Source organism: Branchiostoma lanceolatum, chromosome 8 (assembly GCF_035083965.1).
Source record: "Branchiostoma lanceolatum isolate klBraLanc5 chromosome 8, klBraLanc5.hap2, whole genome shotgun sequence".
NCBI lineage: Eukaryota > Metazoa > Chordata > Leptocardii > Amphioxiformes > Branchiostomatidae > Branchiostoma > Branchiostoma lanceolatum.
Window position 1 is genome coordinate 10221719 of NC_089729.1, and position 20870 is coordinate 10242588.

Below are 20870 nucleotides of genomic sequence, written 5' to 3' on the forward strand. Positions count from 1 at the left end.
ATTATGTACTAGTAAGCCATTTATAAAGAAGCTTGCTTGTGTGTGCTTATAAATCCCTTTCTGGACAGCTCTTTGGCCATGGCCAATCATGTTTTCTTAACATTTTTGCTGCTGCCTAACCCCATGACCAATACAAATTTGGTGCCCAAAGAAAACCTTGGTAGGCTTAAAGTTATAGTTGCCTTGCATGTCACATGTTAACCTCCCATTCCTCACTGAGACATACTGTTCAGCCCCTAAAGTTTTGTAACGATATTGTGTTTGTTTTGTATTTTTCCCCCAGAAGCAACAGCAAACAGCTTGAACCACTCGCAGGGCTCCGTCCCCAGTAGTGTTGCCCCCACGCCGCCCGTCAACTCTGCTCCAGGTCCCATCGTCAGCCAAACAGCCACTCCGATGACCATTGCTGCTAACAGTGTTACCTCAACGTACGTACATCATTTCTTTATGATCTTTGGTGCCGTTTGTTGCAAAGACCTTGCATCGCTTGGGCTGGTCAACATGTCCTAGCTTTCTGTACTCCAGTTTAATGGTCCAATGAATGACAGATATTTTCTTCTCTGTTCTACAGCAAAGACCTTGCATCGCTTGGGCTGGTCAACATGTCGTCAGCGTCAACCACGTCGTCCACAATGTCTGCGCCGTCAACACCCGGCAAGTCGGAACCACTCATGAACGGGCCGTCATCGCTCAACGCTGCCGAGTACAAGGTGAACACGGACACACAGAAAACTGTCCCAGCGACTTTCGCAGATTGTTGCCCCTCAAACAGATTACAAATGGCTCTTTCCACATTTTTCGCCTGAGAATGAACAAATTCTGTGACATCTTTTGCAGATTGTTGTTCCTCTAACGTGTTGTCCAATCAAAAATCATGGACTGCAGATTTCTCTTTCAATATTTATGATGTTTTTCTCCTGTGAAGAACAAATTCTCTTTGATGACGTCTTTTGCAGATCATTGTTCCTCGTTCAGTATTCTATGAAAAATTATGTTGGATGGCAAGTGGCTTATTCAATTCCTTTCTTGTGTGAACGAACGACAGCAAGTTTACTGGAGGATTGAAATACTTTTTTCTGCATACCTGTTCTGGTACAGGTAACATGTAAAATTACCTTCGTCAGACAATTTTCAAGTCTATTCCTGGTGATCTGCAAAAATTTAGTGTGACAGCAAGATCAAAATTTTGGCATGGGGGTCACGTGTAAAAAGTGCAATTAGTCAGCTTTGATAGGCGCAAACTTGCCTGCTTCTTTTGCACTGAGATACTTTTGCTATGGAAGGAAAAAGGAAATTTGATAAGGAGCAACATCAAAACTGTCGGTTGAAATGAAAAACAAAATTCAGTTTGGTCAACATGTCATGCAGATGTTCTCTTAAGCCTGGTTGAGGGCCTCTTGTGCAGTCTCTCCTCACACTCACCTCACATCCACACCAGTCTGAAGTTCTAGACTACAAAAAAATTACATGCGTTTCCAACTAGAAGGCTACTTTTGCTCACAGCGTTCACTTTTAAAGTAGATTCTTTCCGAAAATTTGCCAACTGTTCTTGGCAGGTAGAAGCTTGTTCAACTTTTGTATATCCTTCTTTCTACCTCGTGCTTTCTGCACAGTTCTGACTTGGCCAAGTCTTGGGCTGCAAATCAGGCTGTTTACCAGGCTTAAGGAACTCTGGCTATACCTCAAGTGCCTTATTTGAACATCCTACTTACTGTCTTTCTGTTTTTTTGCACCTAGATGGCTAAGCAGCTGATCCTCTGACTGGCAGTACATAACCCTTCCTGTATCTTTCAGTTTTCACAGATAACCACCAATTTGCTGTTCCTTTTCGGACAGGACCAGCAATCGTCGGAATCTATGACATCATTGAAAAGTATGGCGGAGAAGGCCGTGGTAAACGCAGGGTTGGAGGAACACTTACAGACGCAGCAGTTCAGTACGGAGGAGTCAGGAGGTAGGACTTCGGCAGGACTCAATCTCGACTGGTCGACCAGTATAGCCACCTTTTTGTGTAATGCACCAGGACTGACTGTATCACAGCGAATGACTTGTCACACCTGAACCATCCATATCTATCTTAACTATCTGGGATAATGGTTGCTGAAACAGTTGACCAATCACTTTTGCACACCCACATTTGTCAAAATGTAAAAATGCAAAAAAGCGAAACAAGAATGTATGAATGCAAAAAATTCAGCCAATGTGTTGCCAGTGGTCAGGGCTTGAAATACACACCTGCAAGTGGCAATTTGCAGAAAAATATTGTAGTGAAAAATAAGATTGAAAATAGCTATTTTTCCCACAAAATATCATGGGTCACATGTTGTAAGTAGTGAAGATCAGATAGTTTCAACCCAGGACTTACTTGGTGGAACTTTAATTTTAAAACATTTTGCTGTGCAACTTGGATAGGTATACTTAAATCAGGTTGACCCTTGGTGTCCTATACTCAAATATCAGAGCCACGTAGATCACCCCTCCCCTTTCCAACACTTCCAATGTACATGTACATGCAGTCTTTTTTAGCATTATACCGTGACACTTTGACATATCATATTGTGAGTGGGTGGCAAAACCACGTCAGAAAGTGGCCATTAGTTGTAAGAAGGCAGCAAATTACTGTTTGATGTTGGCTAGGGCTTGCAATTACCTGCTGATGTTTAGTGATGCTGAGGTAAAGAAATGAGATCTAATTGCTTGCCATGGGGGCTCCCATTCTAGTTATCATCTCCTGGATGTATGATTATGATGTTAATCTGAAATGGGTGGTTATAGTTTGTTATTTCTGCATGTAAAAGTAGCCCGCAAAATTACTTCAAGTTTTTTTTTACAAATATCTGCAAAAGAATGTCATTTAGACACCTCTATTCTATTCAGTAACTGATATACTTAGTATTACACATTTACACAGTAGCTTTTGTAGGCTTTTTTTCCATATTTCTCAAAAGTGATCTTTGTTTTTTTCGGGCTGTTTTTGGACTTATTTGGTAATTTTCAAGCACGGAAAGGTTACCTGAAATATCATATGCAGCGACATTACTTAAACACAACAAAGTCTCAACAAAATGCCCTTTCACCCGATGTTTCACAAAGCTCAAGCACAGGCACAAGCACATTTTCAAGCATAGAAAGGTTGCCTGAAATATCACATGCAGCAACATTACTTAAACACGACAAAGTCTCAACAAAATGCCCTTTCACCACAAAGCTCAAGCACATGGTTGACCTTTGTGTTCTGGAACTCCTACATATATCATTGTCATTTATCTGGTACTTATTCGATAATGCTTTTTTTGACTAGGAATAACTGAAAACATTACCTCCTGCTGTGACATATGCCCCACTAAATGTAACTGTCTGAAGTCGGATTTACGCTAGGATTACATGTAGGGTAGTGAAGAAAATGGAAAAGCAGTTTTGAGATTTTGGGCCGTTGCTGGCTTTTATTCTCAGTTGAGAGGGTTCCTAGTTAAAGCCTGTTATTTTGCCATATGCCATTGACATTAAGAATGACTTGGAGGAAAAGTGAATGTATCGGAAATGAATATTGAAGTATGCGCACTGAAATCACAAGTAGCTAAGGTGATGAAATATTTTCCTGATTTCCTACCTAAGCAACCAAGCAAAGGGAGGAAAAACAGTCCAAGAACACCAAACTATTGTGGAATCATTTGGGGCATTAATGACATTTCAAAAATTATTGCTACTGGTATGTTAAGCTTCATACTTATGGTTCCTATGGTACAAAGGTAAAACTTTGTTTCAACACAGTCTTTGTCCTGCAGTCTTTCTTAGAATTCAAGTGACCAAGCAATGGTAGATTTGGTGAACTTACAGAGATGTGGCGTGAGTAATTGGAAAAAGTGCCAGGTAGTCTATACTGCCCACTGTCTCATGTAATCTGGTTGTTTCACCACCTGAATTCTGAGGAACACTGCAGTTGGACAGTTGAAAATTTGATGCCTTTTGTGTTAGAACAAAGTTTTAACTCAGTAGTATGTTATGTACCAACCAGGGCTGTCTCCAGGACCTGTCCCGGGATGGAAATTTTATCTTAAATCCAACAAATCTGACCTATCCAAAAAAACAGACTTTCATAACAAGAAACAGATTAGAATGTATTTTCGTAAGCTTCAAATGACATTTAACATTATGAAAATCAACAACATGGGCTCCCAAACAATGAGAGGGACGGAAGAAAATTAAAAAGCGGAGACAGCCATGGTACCAACGTAGGTGAACTTTGATGCTAATACTGATGATTCCTGTTTGCCCCCCTCCCCACCTGCAGCATTCAGCAGCGGTAGTGCAGTACCCACAACACCAACCCTATCAGATTCTGGCAGGCTAGCAAAGAGTAAGTTGGGCCAAGTTTTGGTTAGAAAACAAGATTCAAATGATGAGGATGATCCACTGTGTTCTGCAGCTCAGGTAGTAGTGGAAACAACCTCTGGCTGCATTTTAATAGGATCAACAATACAGTCAAACCTGCCCTAGGGATCACCTTTGTATAAAGACTACCTGGCCATTATGGTCACTTGTTTTGGTGGTCCCATACATTATTCTCTCCATGGATCAAAGCAGTTACCACCTGTCTACTGTGACCATTTTTTCAAGTCCCTTGAGTTTTTACAACAGGTTTGACTGTACTGTGTTTTTTTGCCGTTGTCTTGTCATGAAAATAGATAAGCTGTTGTAAACTTCAAGTTCAATACTGTAGCTCTGTACATGGGACTTCCAAACTGTTGCTAGTTACAAAATGAAGTAGAATGTTATTGTTCAGTGTGAAGAAAACTGGTATCACATGTTTTAACTGCAATGTGACTCTTTCAAAAGAAGCAAAACGATGGTCACTTCATAATGTCACATGATTTACAAAGCGACTTGGCAGAAGTTATATGGGCATATCTGTTTTTCTGATGCACCCAGTGTCATACAGCCCTGAATATCTCTAACTTGAAACTAGGCAAAACAATTTTTGGTTTGTTGTGCTATCTACCATTGTATCTGAAATCCCAGATACTTAGTGTTGAACTCATTTCTTTCCTCTTTCTTTCAGTCTCATCCCTCTTTAGCAGTACAACGACAACAACAACAGACTCGCAGGCCACTGTCCAACCCCCTCCCACCACAGAAGCCCACCTACAGCCCATCCTGGGGGTGGCCCCCCTCGGTCCCGTGCCACTCAGTAAGGACAACGTGTACGGTCTGGGAATGTTGGAGGCATCCTACCATCACATGCCTCACCCCTCCGACTCCGAAAAACTAAGGTAACTTCACTTCCAACTGTTGATCATGCACGAAACAGTGTTGGTGTGAGCAAGAAGCTTTGGAGTCGTAAAATCAAATTGTGACTTGGACTTGGTTTTCCAGAATGACCATACACAAGAACTTCTAGAGATAAAGCCATCGTCTCTCGCTATACGAGAAGTCAGATCTGTACCACAGTTTCACTTGTGAAGCTGTCAAAATTAAAGATTAAGTTTCTGTTTACCAAAAGCAAACCAGAGTTGCGAACTGTTACAATTTGCTTCATCACATCCAACACTGGAGAACGTTGCAGTTCCAAAGGCATGTTGGGTGTTGTTGTTGTGTTGTTATTATTGTTGTAGTTGTTGCCTTGGCGATGCCGGATTGTCTCTTGTATCATCCTCCGTTTGTGCACTACCTTTCTTTGGGCCTGAGATGTTACTTTAGTTGGCTGGTCGGCAATGCCAGGGCTCCTGTGGTGTTTGGTTTGCTGCGTGTGGTTGGCCCTCTGCCGTGTGTCGTGCGTGGTGGAGTGTCTATGACTATGCATGCAGGCCGAGACTGCATGGTGGTGTTGTGCATATACTGCTCTCTAAAGGAAGCAGCACCTGTATGTTATAAAGGGAGTACTTTTTAGATTGTTTTTATTTTTTATTTTCTGTACACTGCATCACTCAGCATGACTTTGATGTATTGGTGTTGACGTGTAATGCACCTCAGACTACAATCTCTGGCTGAAAGTCACCCTCGTCTTAAAGGCATCGGGGGTTTCTCAAGATCTAAAAAGTAAAAGTGGGGTCAACTCAGAACAATGTTTGTCTTTACACCTACATTGTTTGACTGAAGTTTTATTTGGAAATCGGGCAAAGAAATGGCTTGTAAGCGCTTTACTTGTTCAGTTTGAAAATTATGTCGACTGAAATTCTGTGTGTTTTGTCCTGTTCTGTTTAGGAAATCTTGCAAACAAAGTATAGGGAATCAAGAAAATTTCTTTGCCACATAGTGAACTTTCGGCTCAAATATCATTACTTTCTGGACTTGAAAATTTTGTCACAGACTGTGAATATTTTTAGTTAACAGATTCTCATACTTGATATAAATCCACACCTCACTAGGTCTTCAAAAATGAAAGTTCTTCTTAAAAAAGCTTGCAACTATAGAAAGTAATGATAAAGAGTGGGCTGTGACATTATGTAAACCTGCCAAATTGTAAGAAAAGGCGGGTTAGTCAAATTGGACCCTACATGTTTGATGCCACTTGAGACTGAGACCTCTGAGCCAGATTGTAGTGAAGCATACACATCCATGTGCATGTGTGAAGCACACATACTACTATGTGCATGTGTATGTAGTTCTTGCACATGCCACGACTTTTCGTGTTTTCTTTCTCTTCCTTTTCATGTTGTGGCAAGTTCCAACAACAACAACAACACTACCCCCCCAATCGTAATGAAAACAACAACTTCCCCATGATGTGTGGCTTCACAACATGTACTCTCATTGTTCAACAGAAAGTCAAGAGGATTATTGGTCTCTGTTGTTTCCAGACAATACTTGCCCAGAAATCCGTGCCCCACACCGCCTTACTACCCCCAGCACCCGTTGCCTCACTCAGACAGCCTTGAGTTCTTCACCAGACTCTCCACGGAAACGCTCTTCTTTATTTTCTACTACTTAGAGGTGAGTTGTCGGGAAAAGAGATTTTCTTTGTGATGTTTCTTGTGTGATGTGATATGTGATATATTTTGCAGGATATGAGCAATCGCTGCATGCCTGTGCTCCACTAGTACTATGTATTGTGATAACCCAAATCAAATATAAAAGAGAAATGAATATCATGTCCTTTACCACAATTTACATAAACCTTGTGAAGGTTGACTGAAAACTTCTGCAGAAAAATGCTCCTAGATAGAGATAGCTGTAGCATGTTGACCTGTATGTCTTATGGTAACTGATTTTAAATTTCCATCTAGTTGTCACTGCAAGATATTGCTAGTGTTCATTACAGTTTTGTGAAGTAATGTTGAGTCATCTTGTAAAAGAAGGAAGTCAATCCTTTTCTGTGTTAGTCTTTACCTTCTCCCTGCTGCAGAACCACGTAACCTGTAATAACTTGTTACTAAAAGGCTACCTAGCAGGGAGGCGGTTACTTTGTCGTACCTGGCACACCAAGGGCCAGCCTGGTTTACCGTGCCAGGCTGGGGGAATGTGTGCGCCAGACCGACTCGAGGTGTACGACTCCACCACATCTGCTGTGATTGATGTGTCTGGATACTGAACCTCACACAGTCATAGTCAAATGATGATCAAGCTCTTTGCAGCCTTGCTTTATTTGTGGCAAAAACAACAAGGCTTTTATATTCACAGTTTCTAATTTTGAATAACTAGAGGAATTGATTTTTCATTAACGAAGTCATAAAAAGGAGATTGTTCGTGTAATTGGAATGATTACCACAATGGAAATCCTTATTATCTTCCTGGTATCTCTAGAAAAATTAGTAAAACAAGGCTGCAAAAGTTGATAAGCCATATTTTGTGAAGTGCTCGCTTTGTAAATTGTATGTCTTTGTCTAATTTTTTAAAAAGAAAGTCCTGTTGTTGCATCTGTTGCTTTTTCCATTCCCAAAGGGTTGAAGAACATGTTGTTGCCTTCTCTTCCAGGGTACGAAGGCTCAGTACCTAGCAGCTAAGGCATTGAAGAAGCAATCGTGGAGGTTCCACACCAAATACATGATGTGGTTCCAGAGGCACGAGGAGCCGAAAACAATCACTGATGAGTATGAACAGGTGGGGAGGACAAGAAAAGAAAAAAAGTTGTTTTTACAAAGCAGGAAATGTGATATTTTCGCTTCATATCTTTAGCCAAAAAAGTTCACTGACTTTTAGTGACTGTAGATTTTAACAAGAATCAGATTAGACTTCCAACTTTTCAAGTATACTATTACACCAAGTATCCTCCATACACACACCAAGAAAAACAAACAAATAAACACATTAACAGTGCCACCGTTTTTAACGTGTGGAAAAACCCTTGGTAGTTTGTCTTTAGCCTAGGAAGCTGTAATACTGGCTGCGGGTGACAGCTTACTGTACCCCATAACCAATACAAATTTTGGTGGGAAAGGCTAAATGTTCAATATGTGCATCTGAAAAGTCACAGATTTTTTTGAAAAAGGGTAACCTTTACATATGGATCTTCATACACAAATTTGTTACATATTCCTTTAGCATAGTGTTATTTGGCTAGATTACATATTCTCAAGTTGCACGTTCATGGCAAAGCAAACACAAGCATTGGAAGCTGAAAGGCCAACATCATTCCACCAGTTCCCTTAGATGAAATAGAAGATGGTGCTACAGAGGATGGCAACTGGTGACTCAAGTTGGCATGGTCCATCTTATATATCTTTTATTATATGGTATTGCTTATGTAATGTGTAGTTTATTTTCCTCATCACAAACTGTCACAGAGTCAGTGTTACGTTCTCTATAATACTCTAATCCAAAACATTTTGAGCTGTTGCATATGACATTTTGGCATTTTTCTCAGTGATTGCAGAATCCGTCCTTACCGCAAATTCTCAGCTGTAACAAAAATCCTCTCTTTTATATAATAGAATATAAATCGAGCAACAGGATAGATTCTCTAAGGGTGAGATGTTTCATATAACAGCCACTGTCTTTCATCAGTGTCTGAAAAAGTGATGAAAGATAGTGAATGCTAGCTAAACACCTGACTATTTAGAGAATTTATCTTGTTGTATGATTTATTTTGTATCATGTCATCTTCTAGCCTTCATGAGTATCTTTTCTGAAAGCTAATGCATATCATCTGTACTTTCCCTTTTTCCCAGGGCACGTACATCTATTTTGACTACGAGAAGTGGGGCCAACGGAAGAAGGAGGGTTTCACCTTTGAGTACCGGTACTTGGAGGACAGGGACTTGCAATGATGGCCGGCGGCATGTGTCTGGCTGGTGTGGACTTCCCATGGAACCTTAACTCTCATCTGTCGTACTACGACTTGTTTACTACTATGGTGTGCAGAAGAGACACCACACGATCATTGTACACATCTGTTTTCTAGATTTTCAAGGCGGCCTGAGAGTTTATGTACTGTACAAAGTATGAGGTTGAATAATATTATTAGATAACAATTCTTCTTATGAAGATGAATAATTATGATGAAGAAGAAGAATGATGATTTTTCAGAAAAAAGGAAAAACTTCTTAAAACTGGACGGAGAGAGGAAAAAAACGACAGTTGTTTTGTTTTACTTGTACACATGACGAACTGCACATCTTATTTTTGTACAGCATGGACAGACAGACAGACAGATGTGCCAGTTACTATGGTAACAACCTCCAGCTGTACGGATTGCTACTGAACGGATGATGACAATAAAACATGGTCCTTCCTGCTTATGAGTAGTTGTCTCTGATACAGTCTCTCTCAAACATGTTCATGCAATAGCTTATTGAGTCCTCGGTTTGCATACCTGCTTAAGAGTAGTCTGATACGGTCTGTCTCATGGTCAAACACGTACATGTAATAGGTGATTCCTATTCCGGCCAAATCATGCCAAACACTTAAAAATGATACATACTGCGTTTTGAGCATTTATGATACACTCTTATGGTACATGCTGCCTTTTCTGGTAACATGCTGTACTTATTGCACATGCTGCTTTCTCTGCTTAGCTTGGAGAGTATGGACTAAGTTGAACACACACCACTACAAGCCTTCTACTCTAGTGGCCCAAGAGCTATAGAAGCGGGGGAGGAGGCTGCCCTGTATACCATATGGTGTGGAGAGCAATTTATCATTTATTTATTAAAATTGTAGCCAGATTGAATCACGCTCTAGTGGCCGGCCCAACATCTGGCGCCCGGCCCAATCGGGCAGGGGCCATTACAGCCTCGGAGAGCGGAGTTTGCATTAAGCGATATGCAGACTTAAAATTGCAACAAGGCAATACGATGGTCAGCCCGGGCTTAGAGTTTAAATTAGTTCCTTCAGCTTCAAAATATATAGCCATGTGAAGTTGACTTCAGCACAATTGCATGTTGCACAATTAATTGCAAAAAATTGCATAAGCAAGGTTGATGCATGAATCAGAAGATGAACTGTTTAGCTTGCCAATTCATTATTGATCAATCAGGATTGGATTCTATTAAGGCCCTTTCATTGCAAATTGCCAACGAAATATTTTTCCATTGGTCATTTTGGGCATGACGTCACGTTTAAGCAATGTCCTTAGCATGTCGACAGCCAGTTAGAAGTGACACCCTGCGATTTAGATAGGAACTGCACCAGAAGGTACCAATATTGCACTATATTAACTCGAGCCAACATCTGGCAGTCAATGAATGCGTAACTTAGGGATCCTTGCCAAGAATTTGCTGTTGACTTTAAAGCTTCATTGAAGGGGTACGGTTACAAACGTACTTGATTCATTTACAGGTAAAGCTGTTCATACAGGGTTGGCTTAGGTGATGGGTGTGTCATTAGAAAAGCATTTCCATGTTCATTGAAGCATACACAATGAGCCAAACCCCGATCACCTTGTAACCTGGGTCACTTCCTTGTCGGTGCCAGTGCCCTCAGAACAAAATCACGTCACCGTGAAGACAAGTTTCTCGCGCGATCGTCTTGCGTAGCTTCTATCACGATGTCGGCAGGAATGTTGTGTCAGCTTGTGGCCGTTCTTCTGGCGGCTTGTGGCTGCTGTGTGTCCCAGCCGACGCTGAGTCCAGGCGTGCGAGGTGCGTTCGACCTCCACGCGAAGTACGAGCAGACGGGACAGTGTTCGTACGTACTTGTGGTGCCGGGGGCTGGGGAGGGGACCTGCTCGGGCGATGGTGGAGGAGCGGCGGACGGGCAACTCCGGGAGGTACGTGCACATAAGCTGTACATGAAAGTTCAACTGTGTCTGTTGTTTTATTTAGATCTCCATTAGTGTTGGTGAATGACATTATGAAAGAAGACACTAACGTCACGTTCTAGATTTAGGGATGTTGCATCCTGGACCCGTTGCCCAAATAGTACTCTAAATGTACAACTGTTTAAACTCTTTACCGCGAACTTTAAACCACCGCGAGAAGCCGTTCCATTGTGTACTAGTACCGCCACACTCCATTTCTCCCTACCGCGAAATTAAATCCCCGCGAAGATTTCTGCATTTAGAATACGACACGTACGTAAAATAAATAGATAGAACCATCGTCCTCTATTGAGTTGTTTCTGTTGATTAAGGCGGCTTCCTCATGACTCGAGTTATTCTGCCAAGAACACCGGGTCACCCTACTGTTGAAGATAAGTAGGTTGAGTTGTCGCCTTTGGCCATGCCAGAAGCAATAAATTGTCACTTATGCTGGTCACCTCAGAAGGCATATGCCTTTACCACTTGCATCTAATGTAGAGTTTTTTTATCATATACAAAAGGGGCGTAAAAGCAAAAGAATAAAATGTCATTCAGAACAGGGGATTGCGTAAAAAAAAGCTGACTCACACGTGCGGCGGACAGGTATGGGCCATGGGTGTTGTGTCGGTACGAGCTCGATCAGGCGCGTCGGGGTTACGTGCTGAATGACACGGGGTACATGGCGATGGCGGGGTACTCAACAATTAATGCTCAAGGTCGGTTTCAATGAAAGGATCATAGTTAAACACGCAACTTCTGAACTATCTGCCTCGTGACACGTGCATTCACCAGTAGCACTATGTGTAGTATCAGCGTAATCTCCAAGCAGATCTAATGGCTGCGAAGACCGTATCCAACTGGCCAGTTTTTATTGCAACCTAACGATAAAAACTTCTTCTGCCAGTTGGATACGGTCTTCGTAACCATTAGATCTGCTTGGAGATTAGTATCAGCGATGATAAGACGTGCTGTCCCGTACGTTTCCGCCGATTTTCGGTGAAAAGGATAACGACTTGAATGGTCTGTCAGATTTGCGTGATAAGCTTATTGGCCAAGAGGAAGTGTTTTGGGAAGGCTTTAGATACGAGGCCGGGGCCAGAAAATATGTCAATCTGTTGGCAGACATGGAACCACCTGCAAGGGACTCCAAGTTCTAGATAGGTTTAAAATGTGAACCCAGGACCTTCTCGACAACAGGCGCCGTCGGTGCACAGAATAAGGCACGTACTGTTGATTGGAAACGACTGTGGTGGTTAAGTAGTTGCCCAGAGAAGCTTTAGGGTTCACTGATGTAATATGCACTGTGTTCATGTTGTAGGAAAGTAGTACTGTCATTTCCATTCTAGTCACAGACAAACTTATTCGTGATTCAAGGTTCTTTCATAATTCAGGGGCGGTAGAGTGACCTCGGGAGCAGACAAAAGTTGGATGAACGAGCCGCCTCCTGCATAGATAGAATACTAGTAGTTGAGATTCATTCTCCAAGTTGAACGTATTCCCGACTCACTCAGGACCTTGCGGCACTAGACGCCAGATGCAGGAACACGAGTGCGGAGTTGATGGAGGTTAAAGTTCAGCTGTTACAGGAGACAGTGCGAAGCAGAGAGCTGGAGAACACCGTATTGGTGCAGGTAGGGTCTGGGTTTATAGATGCGAACATATAAGATGCAAAACGTATATGGTAAAGTAATGACCTACTGGAATTCTGATTTCCATTGCGTTTCGTAGCAAAGAAAAATTGTGCTGAATGCTGGAGATACTTGTTGGACGTCTTAACATTGTCATGTAAACCTGTTTTAGTAAAAACGATTTGAAGGAGCTAGCAATGATTTCTAATTTTCTTTGTCTACAAATCTTTCTCTGCGGACAAGGCAAGCTAAATCAAGTACCTTTAATCATTGCAGAGCCAGAAACTGGCACAACTCGAGCAGCTGGTTCAGGGCCTTGTCGACAATCAACAGTCTGGTGAAAGTAAGGCTTATTTCATTGACATTGCGTTTCAAACAACGAGATCAACGAATACTGCATTTTTCAAGCACGAATAAGACTTACGTAGACATGTAATAAGCTTACATTAGTATTGGTGCAATGTAACGCGTTATAGAGGCTTGAATGAAAGTGTAGCTTTGTAATGACTGTTGGCCAACAACTCAGAGTGGTAAAAGTACAGTGTATTGCTTCCTTTTTTAAGTCGACTCAACGTCACTTCGTGATAAGCAGTCAGAACAAGGTTGTCGTCTTAAACTCAACACTAAAAGTTCGGAAATTTGAATTTGGCCGATCATATCTTCGTGAATACGTTAACATTTGCATTGCATTATATAGAATATATATGCATATGGAGGCCTACCTATTGCCCTTTACAATGATATTCCATTTCTTACAATGAATATGAGTAGGCTGCGGAAAAAAGGCCGAGATTAATTGATACAGTAGCAACGGAGAATTGATGGATCAAACTTATTTTTCCGAACTTTTTGTTCCGAGTGTAGAAAAATAACCACCTTATATTGAAAACATGACCTACTTGCAACATCGTGGTTTTCGATGACATATTTATGTTGTCGCGTATACAGCTCTCTGGACGGAGTGGGGGCCGTGTAACGCGTCATGTGATGGGGGACTGCGCACGCGCAAACGTACAACCTGCTCGTCCCCAGGGCAGTGTTCGGAGGAGACGTCATACCGTCATTGCGGCCTTCACCCCTGTCCGGGTACGTGCAGGGAGAAACTATGGTGCAATCATAGATGAGCATCAAGATGATTTAACTGGCAATTTCTTTGCCTAGGGAAGAATCTATATGTATTTACTATAGACCTTTGAGACTAAACTAATCTTAACCTGACTGGACTAAACTTAGACAGGCATTTGTATGGCCCGTACGACTAAGACAGGAATAGATTAGCATCATACTGGTCAATCATAATGCAACTGTATGCTGCCAACATGTTATATTTACATTTGTACTTTAATTCTACTAGGTTTCCAGTGGTACTTTTTGGATTCCTCTGATCGTTCATTTTTTACCATAATTCATTGATCACCATTGTAGATAATTTTGGTTTTACCTCTTATGATCTTTTCTAGTTTTCAAAGCTTGCGGAAGCGGCCGCTGGCCTTGTTACGCCTCGTACGCCGGACGGCAGGAATGCCGGGACGGACAGTGCGTGTGCACAGCCGAGAACTACAATTTGTATACATGCGAAGGTACAGAGACAACTTATCACTAACCCACAGATCGCAACGTTTTCTATAGATTTAAGGTGTCATACGAATCTTGTCCCGTCTTTGTGCTTACATGATGATAATCCCCACTGAGACCTTTCCTGCATTTTGTGAGGTGAATTGACCCCCATAAATAATCTGGGCGCGTAAATTCTGAGTTTTATTCCCCTTTTTTTTACTTCGCTTTTTGACAGACAAGGACGACGTCGCACTGCACTCAAGTTTTTCATAACTCAGTTATTGTAACAGTGCCAGGGTCACCGAACAATATACCCATTTATACACCTCGGTGGAGTGAGGAAAGTCGTGTAAAGTGCCTTCCCAAGGGCACAACATCGGTGGCGTCAGGGGGATTCGAACCCGGGACCGAATAGAATTATGGCACTTATGCCGAGGGGTTAACCAAAAGCACTCAATGTGTATATGTCATTTTGCAACTTCCTGGTATTTTTGGTAACACTTCAGGAGCGGACCGATTCCATATAATGTTACGATCGAGTTTTGATTTTGTAAAACTTCCCTTTCCAGTGGAAGTTGGCAACTGCACCATATTCCGCGGTGCGGCGTCGGTAGGTCTGGGGGTGGCTGCTCCCGGTACGTACCGCCTGGGACCGAGGAACAGCTGCGTCACGGACGACAACAAGGACAAGGAAGTCCACGTCATTGGTGAGCGCCAGAGAGAGAGACCATTTTTACGGACCCTGGGTGCCTGACTCTAGCGGGACCGGCATAGAATTTGTTTGGCAGCCCAGACAGTTCCGGGGAAGTTGTCAGCCAGGGAGTGGATAGCCAGCTAATGCTAGGGTCACATTTCCAAAGCGGGGCCCGGTCGGGTAGCTTGCGGGAACGGAAAGTACGTTATAAAAGACATAAAAACACATAAAACGTTCAAAAATTACTCCTCACCATAAATCAAGTGTATTCTTGATATGCCTCTTTTATTTTTTGTTTTCTCAAACAGCCCGGTCGGGCATCGGCTTGGAAATGTGGCCCAAGCATTACAACTCCCTTGCTGGCAGCTCTCGCGGAGCGCTAACGGAGGTCGGCGGGCATACCTGTCTGGGCTGCCGAGCAAATTCGTTTTTCTTACTTCCCTTATAATTAGATACAGTACGTGTTGGTGAAATTGTTGGGGGCACTTGCCAGTGGAACAGAATGATGTTGATAACTCACAAGTCCAGCGTGAATAAGCTTTGATAACCAGAAAGGACTTGGCGAGCACACTATTCTGCCAAACTAGGCACATCTACGACGGTATTCGTTTTTCTCAGGTACCTACGGTAACGCGACCTACAACTCCTTCCGGACGCCAGACAGACTCGTGCCCAAAGACTGGTTCAACGTGAAGCTGGTACAGAGAGGCCCGCTGACCAAGCCGCTTGTACTGGTGATGGCGTCATACTACCCCATGAGCTGGGACCTCGACATCCCGGATGGTGTCACCATCGACACAGTTCACGTGGTATGATGCACAGTCGTCTTTCATTCCTTCATCGTCCTTTATCTAAACTCTCCTTCGCCACTCCCTTTGATAACGTTCCCTCTTCAAATTCTAGTACCCATCCATTTATAGAGTGAATTAATTAAGAGCGGTTATCCTAAATGAGGTGAAGCAATGCTGCTTTTTAAAGTAGCTGGAAGTTGTGCAATGCGGCTTCGCTACCGCTCGCGTTTTTGACCAAGTACACCGCGGGTAACCCCTACTCCTCACGATAAGTGTGTTCGGTTCTTTTACGTGCAACGGTTTGACGCCTGAGGTTAACGCTTTACGTTCGCTTATACATGGCCAGGTCAGATCACAAATCGGTTACGTTTGTCTTAAAACGCTTTTCTTTCAGAGTGGACAGACGTCCTCAAACTTTGCAGGATCCTCCCAAGTTTCCGCACCCACCGGCGCAGTGGGGACAACAGTGATCGACTGGATACACTACGGCTATGGCTATGACCACACAGGTACATTTTGAACTAAGCTAGCAGGAAAACAACAAAAGCAACATCTCAGTGTTTCGCAATAGAAATATAACATTTATATATCGATATGGAAGTGAGCCATGAAATTATCGGGATGACGTAGCAAAGACGTAATAGCAACACAGTACATAGTGCAAGTCACAACGGGGAAACCCAATGCTGATTGAATCGTTGCAGTTGCATTACGTATTGCAGTAGCCTGAGATCTATTTTAATCTAGCCCCGATCACTAAAACCATCGCTTCCATGCAAAATAATCTGAGATCAAATGAGGGAACCAGGCTAGCATTGCAGTGCAACTCCTACAAACCACTGATATGTCACGGTTTAACGTAGCTATAGACAGCTTTCCAATAGGCATCAAGTATCGAGCCTTACGTTTCACCACTTAAGTTTATTCAGCTCTGTACCCATACTTTCTCCCAAATACAGGTGGTTCCACCGCCCTTTTTCTGAAGAAGATTAATGAACTCTATGGCCCAGTGACGTCATACACGGGTTACCAGCACTTCAAGTCCGTCATCCTGCAGGTCGGTGGAGATCCGCTAGAGGTCGTTGAAGAACCAACATCGTAGACATCTTCAGGTGTTTCTGGAGGCTGTATAAATCAGACGAAAGGACATTTCAAAGTATATAATCTATAATCATTTCATGTTAGCATTCTTAGCGTTGAATACCTCTGGAAAACGAAGGTATGGTTTTGGCCTTTGTGTTTGTTTGTGTTATTACGTAATGAAGACGATAGAGCACACTTTGATTCCAATCAAATTTTACAATTTGACAATTGCTTTTGCGGTAGATCCAAGTACGCAAAACAGACTTTGGACATTACCGACATAGATCATAGGATACAACCTCGCACTTTTTCCACAATGCGAACATTTAAACAATGTTTTATATACTATCTGATACTAGTATATAGAGTGGCTTCGTCTGTACTTTCTGTAGTTGTATATATCCAAAGTTATAGGTGAATCATTGGTTAGTTGGATGCAAAAAAGTAAAAACATGGCTACATCTGTAAGATTAAAAAAGAACGCGCAGTTTGCTTCACACCATTAATGGCGTATGAACCGACACATTCAGGCATTCAGCCGTGCCGTGGTAAAATGGGAAAGACCGGTCGATATAGACGATGCTATTTCTTTCAGGAACTGCAGGTATTAATGCGATCTATATCCCGGCAGAATAGAGGGAGTCCATCTTGAACTGGCAAGGTTCCACATTGTCTACTTCTGGCAGGAATCTGGTATTTTATGTTGTAGCTGAGTCATGGGTCTAACACACTAAGGAGGAAGTTTTACGATGTTTTTTTCTCATCTTTATGTCCTGACATAAATACTAGCGCGGTTGGAAGTTGGTCTTACATGGCGTTCTTGGCAGTCAGGCTGGCGTCTGTGAGGGGGAGATACATAGTCAGTGCTGATTATAAACTCCTGCAAGGACGTGAACAACTTTCAGAGACAACTTCAAGGCCACGGGGATTTACTGTCTGTCGGGAACTGCGGTAACAAAATCAATCTGTCATCTTAAATCCCCTGTCAATAAAACCTTTGTTGAACAAGACACTTTAGCTGCCGCTCTAGGGCTTTAACTGGGGGGGGGGGGGGTGTGTTAAAGCAGACTGGGACGGAATCAACCGCCCCCAAGGATGTAAGACAGCTGAGAATTGTGCGACACGCGTACGACTATCCCAAGAACTCTCTCAGTTTGCGATCGCACGACGAATGGGACCTGGTGCTACGTAACTTTTGCTGGAGGTTATCTGCCCATATGTGATCTGCGCACGAACGGTTCAGTTTTGGGAGTAAGTATCGCCTTGTCAACAGTACATTCAAATTTCCCATGCTTATCTAGGCATTCATCAGTCTCACAAGACTATGAATAGTACAAATTCTACGCAATGTACTTGGTTGCTTTTTTACGCTTTAAACGTCTGAGTTCTGAGCCAAGTCTCTGTTTCCCCTCCATGCTTATCTAATGTTATGTTGTTTATACTATTTTGACTTATTCTGGTGTTGTAGTGTATGCTGTTAATGTCACTATCTTTAATGTTAAACCACGATTACGTGAAAAACAGATGATAGACCTGAGCTGTCAATTCCTGGATAAACAAATAAAGTGAAGTAAAGTAACGACTTTGGGCTTAGCGTTGTAATTAGTTTTAAAAAAGCTACCAAACTTAATTAAGTTTCATGGACAATTATATTTACTGCAAACTGTAAGCCAGCTAGTTAGTAGGAGCTGTTTGTAGTCTAGTTATATAGCTCAGTCAAATGAGGGTTGAACAAGGATTTGGCCATAGAAATAGTAGGTGGAATGATTGAACAATGATCCAACCCTTGCTCTAAAATGAATATACAAACGTCATATCCCCTTGCCTGGAAAATCCAGTTGGATACCGAATCCCCTCTACAAAATTTTCAAACTAGCTGATGATGTACAGCTCGTTGCTCAGCCGATATCAATCTTGGACACAACGTCACAACTTCTGATATCACGCCAGGCGGGGTTAGACCATGACCTTTCCGTGTTTAAAGGTCAGGTCCCCACGGCGCCAAGATGATTCCTGTCATTGTCTGCAGCGATGTAACACACCGTCTCACTATAACAGTGAAAAATGACGGCCATATTTTATTGGAACGTTGGAATTGCCAATGTTCGTGGTTGTTCCTGGGAACTGCATGAGTTGAGGAATGGGGGCAAATTGCAAAGTATGTGGAAGCATCCGTTCTACCAAATGATCCTTTTCGTGAAATTCCTTTAAAACATTCCATCAAAGATCGCTATTATCAGTCTTGATGGAATATAACGCCCACGGCCTGTCTGATCTTCCAGCTAGATGCCCAACATTTCAAAGAAGCACCTTGAAAGGGCTTACCATGATTTGAGGCTTAAAGCAATCGCCTCCAAAAGCTTTCCATGTATCAGCCTGACTTCACCTCATCAGGTAGTACCTAGTCCCCTTCATTACTGACATGATGGATACAGTGTCGAGCCTTTGTTAACGCTAATCTGCTCTGGTAAGACGGCAGATATGTATGGATTACACCGAGTATTGATCCTGGTACTTTACCACAAAGGCTTGGGTAGCATCGTCGGCATTCCTCACTTAGGCTTTAAAGCCCTGATCCTGATTGCCTTCCCATTTACAACCTCAACCTCCTGTAAGATGGTTTAATGGTGATGTTGTAAGTGTTGGATTCATATTATGACCACCTTGTTAGACCAATGGTGACCTGTAAAGGATTTTTTTTTCTTTCATCTTTTACCACTCGTAGCAAAGGTTAACAGGCACCAATACTGAACCCTTTATGGTGCTATTTGACATGGGTAGGTAAACGTAATTGTTGAAAATGAGGCACCTAGATAACCTTATGAAACTCTAGGTGCCTCATTTTCTATTTTCATGTGCTTCTTCTTCTTCCGTAATGTCCATCTGCCGAGGATTCGGCAATTACTGACTTGTATCGGGGGAATCGACTGTAAGGTTTTGGACCATCGCACACCGCGTATGCCCCTACTCTTTTTCGAAAGGTGTGGTGGATTCTTTAACGTGCGTGGGGTATGGCTATCCCCAAACACGGGAACTCCATTTAACGTCCTATCGAAAGGACGTCCCTAACCTAGGCTATGTACTCATTTCCACCTGAGGGAAGTGAGGAAGGTCGTGTTAAGTGCCTTTCCCAAGGGCACAAGATCGGTGGCATGGTAGGATTCGAACCACTTGGTTCAGAGCCGAACGCTCTGCCGTTGCGCCGCACTACCCCACGACACTTCATTTCTTTCGTATGTTTCTTTCAAATCCCAAGGAATTTACCTGTTCGTGTTGGTGTCAAAGTAAGCTGACCTCACCATTTATCGGAATTAAGTTGGTTTCGGTAAATACGTCGTTTTGTCACAGATATGAACAAATGTGTGGCGAAATTCTCCCTCCGTGAATAGCCAAAATATAATGGTAAATACCAGGTCGTACCACTAATATTCTCTAGAAACGTTGTTGCATGAACTTTGCGAGCTGCCTTCTCTCAGGGGTGATGAAAGCGTGTAATATCCCCACCCTGGTGATACTTTTACAACAGTTACCGCGCCAGTTTCATGATTCAATCAGTTTTATCGTCGAATCATGACTCGGGCCAAATTTACAAATCTAGTGACTAGCTCATTTGATGTTACAAACGGACCCGATGAGACCATAATTTATGGTCTCATCGGGTCCGTTTGTAACATCATTTAATGATGTCATTTACTGGGTAGTTTCTACGTGTTTGGGAACCCCCACGAGACTATAAACCAGGCTTCTCAGCGGGTAGTTCCTCCTACTCCCTCAATTTGGAGGGTCTTAAATAGATGTGCCTGCAGCAGTCCCAATAATGAGCACCTTAGGTGGCACAAGTTGCGTATTACGCATTCCAGTGTGTCAGACACTTTCTTGATGAAACTGCATGTTGTCCTGGGTAGGGATGTTAATTTTTAAGCCGAACACGCTAACAGCCTTGC

The 20870-nt window shown here is 42.5% G+C and overlaps 2 protein-coding genes across 8 annotated transcripts in view; both read left to right on the forward strand.

Annotated features, from left to right (window-relative positions):
* Positions 1-9674, forward strand: part of LOC136440849 (CCR4-NOT transcription complex subunit 3-like) — a 33060-nt gene extending 23386 nt beyond the window's left edge. For 4 of the 6 annotated variants that reach the window (XM_066436986.1, XM_066436991.1, XM_066436992.1 and 1 more), the window contains 8 exons: positions 284-428; positions 572-710; positions 1795-1954; positions 4292-4357; positions 5060-5270; positions 6762-6930; positions 7912-8037; positions 9105-9674. In XM_066436986.1, coding sequence (XP_066293083.1) covers positions 284-428; positions 572-710; positions 1795-1954; positions 4292-4357; positions 5060-5270; positions 6762-6930; positions 7912-8037; positions 9105-9203 — 1115 coding nt within the window. In that variant the 3' untranslated portion in view covers positions 9204-9674. The remainder of the gene's footprint in view (positions 1-283; positions 429-571; positions 711-1794; positions 1955-4291; positions 4358-5059; positions 5271-6761; positions 6931-7911; positions 8038-9104) is intronic. The other 2 variants (XM_066436988.1, XM_066436990.1) reach the window with 2 other exon arrangements.
* Positions 9675-10796: 1122 nt separating this feature from the next.
* Positions 10797-18505, forward strand: LOC136440850 (uncharacterized). 2 transcript variants are annotated; one of them, XM_066436993.1, is made up of 9 exons: positions 10799-11143; positions 12685-12804; positions 13078-13144; positions 13750-13887; positions 14262-14381; positions 14928-15065; positions 15671-15861; positions 16238-16352; positions 16803-18505. In XM_066436993.1, the coding sequence occupies exons 1-9, from the start codon at positions 10922-10924 to the stop codon at positions 16943-16945; spliced, it is 1254 nt and encodes a 417-aa protein (XP_066293090.1). In that variant the 5' UTR covers positions 10799-10921; the 3' UTR covers positions 16946-18505. The 2 variants fall into 2 exon arrangements, with proteins under 2 accessions (XP_066293091.1, XP_066293090.1); XM_066436994.1 differs by lacking the exons at positions 13750-13887; positions 14262-14381 and having other exon boundaries at positions 10797-11143.
* The last annotated feature ends 2365 nt before the right edge of the window (positions 18506-20870 follow it).